Below are 13,781 nucleotides of genomic sequence, written 5' to 3' on the forward strand. Positions count from 1 at the left end.
TTTGATAAGAAAAATACAACTTTTATATAAATTATTTGTGACTGAAAACCACAATCATCCTTTTTATTTATTCTGCAACCTCAAGTTCTCAATTTATTTTAGTTTTGGTTTAACTTTAATGATGTTTATTCTGTATTGTAGGCTAAAACTCTACTTGGATATTTAAGAGAACCAAGACAATTATATAAAAGAACCAAGGCAACACGAAATTCTTCTTCAAGTTGTTGGGTATTATTTTCTTTCTTGCTTGTAAGAATTATGTACAGTGAGGATTTGATGTATTATTTACATCGAGAATAATGAATTTTTATTGAGAATTATAATGAATTTTCATTGAGACTTATTTAGTCTCATGGGGATTTGATGTATTATTTACATTTCAATTTTATGAATAAATGTTGTATGTATATGAATTTTTATTATGATAAATATAATTTTTTTTTTTTACAAATTATGGTAATAATAATTAATTATTTGAGTAATTTTTTTATTTAAATTTATATCAAACTTCATTTGTTAAAAATATAATTAAAAGTTTTAAAAAATATATATCGAAAAATTATTATATATATATATAAATTCACTGTTATGGCGACACCTATTAACTGTCGGCGTTGCTAGCAATGACGACACCTATTAACTGTCGGCATTGCCAGTAACGGCGACACGTATTAACTGTCGGCGTTGCCAGCAACGGCGACACGTATTAACTGTCAGCGTAGCCAGCAACGGCGACACGTATTAACTGTCGGCGTAGCCAGCAACGGCGACACGTATTAACTGTCGGCGTAGCCAGCAACGACGACACTTATTAACTGTCGGCGTAGCTACCCTACGCCGGCATAGGCAAATACGACAGTTAGTCGACTGTCGTCATTGCTCAATAGCGACAGTTAAAAACTGTCGGGAAATTCCATTTTTGTAGTAGTGTTGATAACTTTTTATCTTTTGAATAATAAATTGAATAGTAGTCCGACACTTATTTATCACTATAAGGAATTACTAAAATCAATGATTAAATTTGATGCAACATACGACACCTGTAAGGGTTATTAATTCTGATTGATTATCAGAAAATCACTTTGTGTAACTTCTGATATTACCACAAAGTACTTTTCACCTTACAAAAAAACCTATATTCACCTTACACGTGGGAATTTTTCTGAATAGTACTTTTCCAACCATGATAGAAACAACCACTATAAAATGCAACTATCCTTTCCATTGCCTAATCATCCACATCAACACTTGTTCAACTCATACACCACACAAAATGGACTCCCCATCACGTGTCCTTTTCTCCATCAAGCAAGAAGCATCTGATTCTGAAGATCTTTTACCAAATCAATATCCAACACTCTATCCGCCATATAGGACGTTAGAGAGCTCACCCTCCCCTATCACACCATCTTCTTTGAAATCCACCAAACTTCCAATATCACCCAAACCCCTTACACTTCTGAAGAAAGAACAAAATTCACCTCAGTCTTCAGGTGCCAGTAAGTCCACTAAAAAAAAATCTCCTCGGAGTGGAAATGAGCTCCTAAAGCTTAAATTCCTAAGGCGTAATGTGTCCACTAAGTCGGAGAAGCTGCGATGCTCTACACCAGATGTCCGCACCATAATCTTCAAGCTTCGTCAGCTTCTAGATCAAGCTAGTATTATACTAAATGGAGTGCAGACTATAAGTGGAGGCATATTTGTGCATGCCGCTCACACCAAGGAGAATGGGGAGTTGAACCCCCTCCAAATCGACTAAGTCAATATCATCAACCCTAAGGCTATTTCAAATTATAACAACTCTCATTCTGAATACACATATCACTGATTTTGAATACACATCCCAGATCAAAAAATACATTCCCCAAAAAATGTAAATTTACACTATTGCCCATCCAATTACCAGTGGAATATTGGGTAAACAAAATAATAATAAAAAAACAATATAAATTTATTTGTACACCTACGAACAGTTTCTTCCCGGTTTGCAAACCGGCTACTATGGGTAACTAACATAACAAACAAATAATAGCTACAGTGAAACAGTCTTTGTCCCTTGCGAAGGATCACAAACTTCAAATTGAGGTGAGGGATTGAATCACTTCCCTGTCAGTGTGAGTGCTTTTAGTAGTATATTCAATATTACACTTGAGTATGAAGTCGTACAAAGCAGTCCCTGTCAGAACGTCATATCTACATATTCATGACTGCTTTTCAACCACCATATCTTCAAAGATCGGACCACTTGGTATTACTAACTGTGTGTAAATCATATTAAATTGGTTACTGACAACATTTTATGCAAACTATCAGATCAATAATATTATTAAGAAAACAATATTGCTACTATTTTGTTTATTCCCAAAAACATGATAGTGTGTGAGAGCATAACTGATTAAATAAATCAAATGAAACGATGCAGTTCAATAAAAATAATTTTTTACTGCCTATCACTGTGCTCGTAATGAGTAACCTTTAGCTACTGTCCCTGCAAGTTGACCAGAGTTGACCATATAATAAAGATTTAAGTGGAGACATGATTTGACTTAAAAAATGGTGGGAAGAAATTTTTTAAATTTTTGTTGGGGATATAAAAAAAACGTTCAATCCACCATTTATTCAGTTTATTCAACAAAACTGAAGTTTTATACTAAATCTGTGTGTGTGAAGAACTAGTATCAAAGAAACTGTAAGTTGCTTTAAAAAATACATTCTTTCATTTTGACATCGTTTTTTAATACAAAAATCATGACTAACTATTAGATGTCTCTGCCTCTTCTATAATCAAGGGACATTGGTTAAAATATTTTTGTCTGGGATACGTGGGAAGGCAGTCACAGGCTGTGGGAAGGCAGTCAAAGGTTTGGAAAGGTTGGCCATTTCACGCTTCATACAAGTAAGATACTACTCCATATGTAGTATGCATGTTTTTTCCAGTGATCCTCCGTAAATCATATATGTCTCTGCTTACAAGTAAAATTGTAATGTTTGAATTAATTTTCAGATTGAAATATTAGGAAATGGACATTTCAGCAAGGTTTTCTTTCAAAAATTTCAACAAAATTCTGGAACGTCTCGGTATCGTCAAGGATCCAGCTGAAATAACTCGACAAGAATTAGTTGGCAAAACATTTGATGATGTTGGGGCTGCTGAAATTTTTTTCACAACCTACGCAAGAATAATGGGAGTTGGTGTTCGAAAGGGGACAAGAAGAACCAGCAGGGATGGTGATATGACGATACGAAGTTGAGTTTGCTCATGCGAAGGTCATAGGGACGAGAAATGGTGTAAAATGCAGCCAAGGATACGTGAGCCTAAGGCAGTTACTAGGATGGATTGCAAAGTGGTTTTACGTGTTAACAAAGTAAAAGCAACTAGAAAATGGATAGTGAAGAAGTTTGTTCATAATCATTCCCATCCTTTACTATCACATAACCATATAGCATTCTTAAGATCCCACACGAAGGTACTAGATGGGACCTTGGAACAAGCAAGGTGTATGAGGAAATCAGGTATTCAAACTTGTAAAATTATGTCATTCATGGCTCTGCAACATGGTGGTTATGACAAACTCCCTTTTTTTACTTAAAGACCTTTACAACAAGTTCACTGAAGACGATAAAGTGGAATTGGCTGAGTTAGATGCTTCTAAAGCTATTGGATACCTAGAGCATAAATCTAATAATGATGACTAATTGTTTTGTAAGTACACTTTCGACCAAGAAAAAAGGCCAGAGTCAATGATATGGGCAGACGGGAAGTGTAGGAAAGACTATGAAAAATTTGGCCACGCATTAGCTTTTGACACGACATATAAGACCAACCAATATGGAAAACTGTTACTAATCTTGTTAGGAGTGAACAACCACTTCAAGACAACCATTTTTGCTTATGCAATTTTGCATAATGAAAAGGAACAGACTTATTTGTGGGTGCTTCAGTCTTTCTTGGAGTGCATGAATGAAAAAGCTCCAAAAACAGTGATAACGGATGGTTGTCCAGCCATGAAGATGGCTATAAATCAGTTGATGCCAAGAACTATTCACCGTCTTTGTAGCTGACACATTAGCCGGAATGCCTGTATAGCAGTGAAAGATTCAAATTTTATCAGAGATTTCCAGAAATTAATGTCGAAGTACATGATGGAGACCCAATTTGAAGCAAAATGGTCGTAGTGTGTACAACATTATTCCATCTATCAGAATGGATTTATGACTTCCATGTATGAGAAGAGAGAAACATGGGCAGAGACATTTCTTAGAGGACACTTTTTCGCCTATATGGGAATGACACAAAGGTGTGAAGGAATGAGCGCTTTTATTAAAACAAAGGTTCCGGCAAATATGAAGTTAAATGACTTCATTCGAAGACTAGACATGGCTTTGTCATGGATGCGACATAAAGAACGTAAAGATGATCATGAATCTAACCACATGATGCCGAATTTAGGCAAGACTTACATGGATTTGGTTGAAAAACAAGTAGCAACTTTGTACACAAGGAACCTCTACTGGAAGATAAGAGAGCAAATTCAAAAGGGAGGAAAGTTATCTGTAAGTAGAAAAGAAAGAGGCGAAAATGAAAATGAAAATGTTTATCTACTCGCAAAATACGGTGATAAGAGTTATAGGAAGCTTGTTAGACAACGGATACCAGATAAACATCTAATATGCGAGTGTATGTTATTCACTAGTTGTGGAATCCCCTGCTCCCACATGTTTGCTATCATGAAATTTTTGCAAATCACTGAGATCCCAAAATCCCTTATTGCCACACGATGGCTGAAGATGGATTTTCTGCATGTACATTCTAATGCTCTATTTAGTTCAGAGATGTTCCATTTACCAACGAAAGAGCGTCACTTCACAGAGCTGATACAAGATTGCAATGAATTGGCAGCCGTTGCATCCGCGAGTGAGATGCGATACAGAAAGGCCAAGGAGGAGATTAAAAAGATGCTTGCAGCATTGAAATTGTTGGAAATTGATGGCAACGAGAACCAGACACCCGTTACTCCATCTCTGAAAGTTAAAAATTCACTTATCACACGAACAAAAGGAACAACAAGGGTAGGACCAAATGGACCACCACGACTCCGTCGATGCACCGAATGCAAACAAGTGGGCCACAACAAGGCTACTCACAAAAACCATAAACGAAAAAAACAAAAAGCCAATCTACTGCCTGAAATATCTGAAAACAACAGCGAAGAGGAGGAAATATATGCCACTGAAGAAGATGATAACGAAATATATGCCACTGAAGATGAAGATGACGAACAAAATAACGAAGATGAGGGGGACCACAATGAAATGGGTGATGTGAATGACAATTTGGATGACTTTGAAGGCAGTGGTTTGGTCAGATATAGCGGAGGATGAATATGATGGTGCTTGGTCACAAATTTAAACTTATTGGCAGGTTTTGAGAAGGTTAGCAAACCAGTATTTTGTAGTCCACCAATCCTCCTTACTTGTTCTGCGTGCACCATGTTTTAAGTATACGAACTGAGTTAATCAATTTTTTTGGGTTATTATTCACATCTACATGTATAGGTTATTACAAATTTTGTCACATATGTATGTATGGATGGTGTATTGGTTTATAGTCATTTCTTAATATTATTCTGTTGTAGTTTCTCCTTTTTGTATGACTTTCATGATTTGTAAAAGTCATTTCAATTAACTGCCATGGAAAACAAGGATTTTAAACATGAAACTTTATATGACAAATATTTAATAAACTTTGTTTCCACTTAAATGACAATTACCAATATTCATTAACAAACATAGTGTAGCAGCAAGCAAAAACACACGTGTTGAAATCTACTCACTCCCGTTGGTATCATAATATCAATGGCGGAGCCAAATTATTGCGAATGGCCTTATTCTCTTAATAATAGGTTTCTTATCTTGATAGATTTGTAATGTCAGAGAAAGAAGAACCGTTTTGGTGGATTATATAGAATAATGTAGTAAGTGTGTGGGGTCTGAGAATGGTCATCAAAGAAGTTCCTTGTAAAATGTCATGCCTTTTTTTTTTTTTATAATTTAAGAATACAACTACCTCATCTTATTATTAACACTAGCATGAACTTTACATTATTCCAAATTTTCGTACTCAAATTTGGCCAACTTTTACAAAATAGCCAATCCAAAAACTTTAGACATTTATACGATAGAGTAGAAATATAGTAATTGCTGATGTATTTTCAATTTCCTGTTAATCAAAGAGGGAGGAACCTTATAAAAATATAGATGCTTATTTCCACACTAGTCTAAAAAGTGGTGAATTGTATCTGCCTTACTATTAACAATAACTTTTGTACAAAATAGACCAATTCGGTTACACATTAAAAACATAAACCCCATAATAGAACTCAAAAATTCATATGGTTTAAATAGGAGATGAAGCAATGACAATGACCCTCTCATGTCCCTGTCAACAACATCCTAATGCAACTAGACTAAGATATTAATACACCAAAATATCTAACCCAATTTACCATCTTTACAATCTAACCATTACAAATTAATTCATCTGAGAAGGTAACGAGGGTAAATTGATTCTTTAATAACCCCAAAATAACAGTACTGATGACCCAAAAAACAGACAGTCAACATGATGCTAATCTTCTTCAACTTTACATTGGATGACTACATCTCCAATCCACCAGCACCACACAAAAAACGACACTTGTAGTATCTGCAATTATTGATTACCAAAATCAGTGACAAATAGCATAATGAAGTTATAACAACTTAATATTTAAAAATAATGAAATAATAAAAAAAAAATTCACACACTCACCAATTTCTTCCCTTTTTCAAACCACTCTCTCCCTTAAATTTTGAGGCCCACTTTCCCTTACCTTCTTTGCCCCTCACTATTGATTCTGAATCCTCACTGTCAACCTTATACTCCTCATTTTTGAAATGACCCAACTACTCTAGACTTTGGACCATTAATGAAAACTACACATAGATCCTAATCCTTAATAGAACTTGCAAGTGAAAAGATCATAACTTTATTAAAACTTGTAAAAAACCAATGTTAAACTTACATAAAATTTAAAGTAGGATATGTGATCCCATTGTTTTAAAATCAAAACATAACATAATTGTTATTAAAAAGGATTACATAAATAAGTGCGGAAAAATACACATAAAACCATAAGTAAAGACTTCATCCTCAAATCGAAACTCTCGGCTCTTTGAATCCATTCCGCCTCAATACACATTCCCCAAGCTTCCAAGAACCTTTCCCGCCACTAAAGCTATTTTCCTGCACATATAAACAAAAAGGAGTGAGCCTAATGCCCAACAAGGAAAATCTAACATATAACCATAAACATAAAATTCATAATGTAACATAAAACATATCATAACACTTATGTCACATACATACTATAATGGCCATTATTACTTGGGGTCCCATAAACTAAACAAGTCATATGCCCATTAGATTAGTGGGGCTTGCTAGCTAAGCAAGTCATATGCCCATAATCTATTTGGGGCTTGTTAGTTGTACAGGTCATATGCCCAAGTCTACAAGTATACTTAACATAGCATTTTACATAACACATATTCATAAGATAACATATAAAATCATATAACACATAAATCCTATCCTATTTTCCTTACCAAAAGTACCGGGATATGAGAACAGATTTGGGGACTTTGGAACACTCCTAAAAACCATTTATAACAAGGTGAGTATATTGAAGAAAAGAGATGAAAGTGATGAAGGAACTATACTATCAAAATATACTTACCAAAAACCTTGTGCTCAAGAACTTAGATTTCCTAACGAAGAATAGGAATAAGGTTAGAATACTGAGTAGAAGACTATGAGAACTTTAAAGAAAATAATACAGAAATGGACTAGAGTTTGGGATACCTTGAGTACTTCTATGACCAATCTAAACCTTGAACCGAAATGTGAATAGAACCTTACTTCCCAAGTGTTTGGTAAGCTTATAGTGATTAAGCTTATAATTCCCAACCCAAGTGTTTACACTCTCACACCAACCTAGCAACTTGCAGCCTCTGAACTTAGCTTAATAGATGAATAAATGGCTGGGTACTAGATCTTATTTATAGAGTTTAGGAATGAAAAGATCTTCATTTAACTTGAATAAAAATAATGGATTTTTAAGTGAAAATCATTTGAATTATCGTTCAGTAGAGGCTGAAGACTCGTTCAGAAAAGTGCTGGACTTATCAAGAGGTTAAGGATTTGAATGAGAACGTTTTTGAAAACTTTCAAAACACACACTGGAGGAGCCGATATATCGCCCCCTATAGGCGTGTTGACGCGGTTCTTCGCCAACAGGTAATTTAAGAAAGGAAGAGAAATGGATTAGTGCTAATAATGAACCGAAACAGATATACGATCTTAGGAAATGGAAAGGTGACTCAAGACACGGTTTTTAAGTGGTTCAAAGGTTAAAATCCTTCTACTTCACTAGTCAATATTATTGCTCTATTCTGGGTATATGATTACAGGATATTTCTTACAAGAGATCATCCAACCCCTATCAACTCCCAAGGTCTCCATATTTATAGGAGAAGGCACCTGGGAGTTGGTAAGAAGGTCATCCCGTGACCTTCTTACCTATCATATCAACTCTGTGACATTCATGATTAATTCCTAAACCTGACACATAAGTGTGGTCAAATCGATAGGTAAGGAGATAGTGGGCCGCACGACCCAACCCAGTCGTGGGTGTCTGAATACGCACGTTCCTGCTGCGTGTCCGAGAAGTCAGGGGCATATCAGACACGTGATGTCTGATATATGCACGTTTACCTTGCGTGTGTTGACTTTACAAAGGGTCATAGCCTCCATGTTCAGCTCGTACCATGAGCTGGATACTTAACTCGACCTTCGGCCTTCAGAGTCCAGGCTCAAGTCTTGGGCAATCTTGGCGAACCCTTGGGATTCCTCGAGCTAAGGAGGTACGACCTTATGACAGAAGCTCCGGTCTTAGGGATGTCCACGAGATAATCATGATTAGGCCGCAGCTCAGCTTGCTAATCAGCCCGTGGGAAAATCAGGGCGTACAAGGCGATATATCGCCTGGGCCAGCATGCCCGAGGTGATCGTGCAACGTTTCGTGTTTTTCGTATCCCCGTACTGCGATATATCGCCCCCTATAGCTGCGATATATCGGCATACGCTGAATATTTAAACACGAAATTACACATTTTTAGCTTAATTTGAATTGAGTAAACATCATTGACTAAGCCCTCTAACGTTTTCAAAGCTGCTGACTGACCCTAGGGTATTCAAATTTTAACTTTGATAAATTTATTCCTCAAAATACTTAATCATTATTAAACCTATACATGACATGTGCTATTATCTTATTGGGTCTTATCTAAACCTTATAATATAATAAATATTACCCTCAATATCAGTCATATTAATCAAACCTTAGGTTAAAATTAATATTATTAAACTATAGGTTAAACTTAGAAAATCTACAAGTATTACTATGAGTGTCCAAATAAATCCCGGTCTGAACCAAAAATCCACAGTCATAAAGATAATACTATTATTACTATTATTCTATTATCTAACTAGCTAAGTAAAGTTCTTGGACTCTACAATTTTCAAGCTGAAACACTAAACCTTGCAGGTTGTTAAAATTACTCATGACAATCCTCTTCAATATGCGGGCTCGCTCAAACCGAGAATCGTACTAAGTACACACATGACAAAATACAAACATAAATTCAAATTAATATAAAGTGGGTGCCCAATGTAAAGGAAATTCTATGCATAGTTAATGTGTAAAGCAGCCTTACTCCAGCACTAATTCGTCTCCCCTCCCTCCATTCTATTTATGACAAACAAACTACCATCCGTCAAATTCCTTTGTTCTGGTATATCCTCCATCACCACAACTGAGAAACCAGTGAAAGTCAACCTAGGCCGCTTATCCTCCTTGATATCATCTTCACATGCAATATCTAGATTACGCATCTGCAATTTATTTAAACAGAGTCCATCAATTTTGCAATCAAATCAAATTTAGTTAAAAAGCAATTTGTCCACAAAAATAACAACTAGCTTACCACATCTTCAACCAAATAACGAGCACGAGAACCCCGATCAGATTCTAGTTTCGAGTCCCAAATTTGAACAATTCTAATGCCCATCACAATGCGGAACAACACTAGATGATCCTTAACTTGAATAAGAATTGAAATCTACACGAATAATTATATTAAACAAATAAATTCCAACTTTTTAATACATGGGTCCAAATCTAATACACCACAATTGAAACTATTGACATTGATCGATGAATCACCTCATTACAGATAAAGAGTGGACCCATGTATAGATTTCCTTCACGATAATTCTGTAAATGGATTTCTTTGGCAGGACCAAGTAATTCACTCTACACAATACATTCAATAAATTATAATAAACCAAACTATTTACAGATTTCAAACATAAAAAATAATCCATAAAATACTGTATCAAACTAAATATAGTATATCGTCATCCGGGTAGGAAAAAACCATTTACGCGGAAAGTCTTTGGAAACACCCCTCTCGTTTTCAGTTAGATACAATGAAACCAAGTTGATAACCTACAAAACCCCAAATAAATCACTTCTACTAAATAACTTACAAAACTAACTGCCCATTACTTATTCTACTTTATTAAAAAAACTTACCGAGGTCGACAAAGAAGTGTTTGGCTGCAATATCCTTAAATGATTTTGACTCAACCCCTGCTTACCACATAGAACTAGAGTTTCTCTGCATTCATAACAAACTCACACAATATAAAATAAAATTACCTCAAATTCAGACAACTCTTAATATATTCGACACTTTCACTTATCAGACAACATACAATTCATCATTCTCTGGCTTCTTGAAAATATAGTTCACCACAGCTTCCTCTTGAGGAGAAGGAGAGACAGTCAATATAAATGGCCCACACAAAAACTTTTCACCTTCACGACGTCCTTTTTTCTCAGAGTCAATATTGATAACCTGCCAATCACACAACGATTCAATTACAAATAATTGTTCATTTTATAGACAATTATTTTATATAATACAATGGTACCACCTTATCACTGTTCGAGGTAGAACCAAATTTCCTTTTACTCTTATTCGAGTTAGTAATATACACTTCCTCAACACAATCCTATATATAAACAAACTCTTAATTACATTATTAGTTAAATGAAATTCATCTCAAAAAGTTATCAATATTCTAAAAACAAAAATCAAAATGAAACCAATATGACAAACCCTTTTGCCTTTCACATCCCCAGTAACATCAAGTGTAACAAAATCACAATCCTCATCCACATAACTACCAACATCAGCAAGTCGAAAAAAGTAATCAAGATCGAACATTGTGTTTTGATAATTCTCGCTCAATGCACAATCCTCATCTATATCTACTTTCTTTGGTCCTTGTTCCCCATAAAACTTTTCTAAAACACGATCCTCGAAATTACGTTCTTCACGGTCGCTTTTATCCAAACGATGCTTTAGACGATTAACATCGGTTCTAAGGAGGTCAATATTTGCATTTATCGAACGAACACAGTACTCCATGCTTGACATCTGACGCTCTATGATCTGAAATAGAATGGTATTTCGATCCGGTTCCTGCTAATTCTCAAGATGCTCATTCAAATAGTGAAGCAAAACTTATACTAAAACTATGGGCTACTCTAAATAGAAAATTAATATTCACAGTCACAAACAACAAAATATTAGTGGGTGTCAGTAGAAAATAACTTACCCCCATAATAAAAACAACAATTCAATATTTGAGGTAGTTTAGTGCTAAACGACTACCATAGTCCACACTACATACCTTCCTGCAAAAAGACAAAAATATAACACACATGTTTTTGACGAGATTTCACATTTTGATCAAATACAACTAGAATACACCAAGGTTGTCCCCAAAACAAATCCATTCATCAATGGAAAATAACATAGACCCATTGTTAATTACTAAACACTCACACTGCAAAGGAATGATCCAATCGGTTATAAGTCACAAATTAACACAAACATCCCAAGCATATTATACAAAGATAAATAACCAACCCAGTAACATTTAATAAGAAGTAGAGGAACGAGAGTGAAGGTCGCATCCCACCTTTAACTTTAAAACACTAACAAGATAGGAAAAAAGCCCCGGATTGCCAGCGTTAAGGACATAACTGACTATACCGAAACCCATAAAATTTATTAAGGATAGAGCTCACCAAACAATCGACGGGTTTGGACGGAATTCGGAAGTCGGGAGATCCAAAACCCAGTATATTTATAATCACCACCCACAAAAATTTATTAAGGACAGAACTCACCAAACAATCGACGGGTTTGAACGGAATTCAGAAGTCGGGAGATCCAAAACCACCACCCACAACCAGGGTTAGAGAGGGATTCGCAAGACAGAACTCACCAAACAATCGACAGATCCAAAACCACCACCCACAACCAGGGTTAGAGAGGGAGTTTGAAGACATAACTCACCAAACAATCGGCAGATGCTTTACCCATAAAATACCTCCTTTTACTTTTATAAATGAACCCACCGATTAATAGGAACTTCAAAATCAGGACCCCACGATTTTTTCCAAATAAAACAACTCTTAAAGGAATGATATGGAGTAGGAGGTTGTACAATTAATAACGTTCCACCGTTCCATTTATATAAACTAGAGTCAACAAGTACACGTGTAAGGCCAGAAATAGACAACACCAGTGTTGAAAAGAAAAGTGGAGCACTGAAGCCTTTCCCTAAATTTATATTGGCACCACTAAAAATAATTTTATTCACGCCTTTTTTCGTGATCTTAATTATGTAGAATAGTTAAACAATTAAACAAGAAGAAAAAAAAGAAAGATATTTGAAAATAATCTTGTTGACGCAATTTTTCGTGAATTTAATTATGTAGAGTAGATAAACAATTAAACAAGAAGAAAAAAAATAAATAGATTTTTATGTGAATCAACAGTTAAAATATGCCTACGTACACGAGTCACTTTTATTAACTTGTTTGCGTTAAAGCTTCAGGAATGAGCAATTTCACATAACGTTTCAGAGTACAAGAATATATTCCCATAAGTTTAGGGAAGTTACAACATGTATTCAAATTTAAATTCAAATGAATATTTGAATAATAATACAAGTTAAATGTATTATTTAAATAAATATCTTATAAAAATAAGGATTCAATACACAGTTTAACATAATCCCAAAGAAATAAGGATTTCCTAACAATTTTTCCGTGTGTATGTTTAACACGTCTTCGAGCTTGAACACTCCTTCAACGCACTTTCGAGATCACGTAATTTCGAGCTCACCGTTCCAGTTGTTGCCATCTCTTTACTCGACTAATTTTTTGAACTCATCATTTTGGGGGAGACTTCAGCTTTCGAGCCTTCAAACTCATGCTCTAGTGATGATGATGTGGCACTAGATCTTCGTGTTTATTTGTGCAAGTATAATGTCATTACTTGTTAATTTCGAGCTTATAACTTACGAGCTTACATTTTGAAGTTATTTATTTATTTTTGAAATTTGAGTGTAACAAATTTTTATTAAAAAAAAAATAGCTCATTTATGTATTAATCCAAACTGTGTGATTTTGCACAATAATCTTTGGTGATATGTAACTTAAATTTATTATTTCAATAGCTAATATTAAAATACCACCTCACATAGACTATTTTTGAAAAAATAATTAGTTCTCGACGGTTCTTGCAGTTGAATTTGTTCT

General features: G+C 35.0%; 1 protein-coding gene across 1 annotated transcript; it reads left to right on the forward strand.

Moving 5' to 3' along the window:
- Window positions 1–4,221: 4,221 nt before the first annotated feature.
- LOC133785889 (protein FAR1-RELATED SEQUENCE 5-like) lies at window positions 4,222–5,382 on the forward strand. The gene has a single exon (XM_062225104.1). It carries the CDS (start codon window positions 4,222–4,224, stop codon window positions 5,380–5,382), a length of 1,161 nt encoding a protein of 386 aa, XP_062081088.1.
- The last annotated feature ends 8,399 nt before the right edge of the window (window positions 5,383–13,781 follow it).

The sequence above is a fragment of the Humulus lupulus genome, chromosome 6, assembly GCF_963169125.1.
Source record: "Humulus lupulus chromosome 6, drHumLupu1.1, whole genome shotgun sequence".
Classification (NCBI taxonomy): domain Eukaryota; kingdom Viridiplantae; phylum Streptophyta; class Magnoliopsida; order Rosales; family Cannabaceae; genus Humulus; species Humulus lupulus.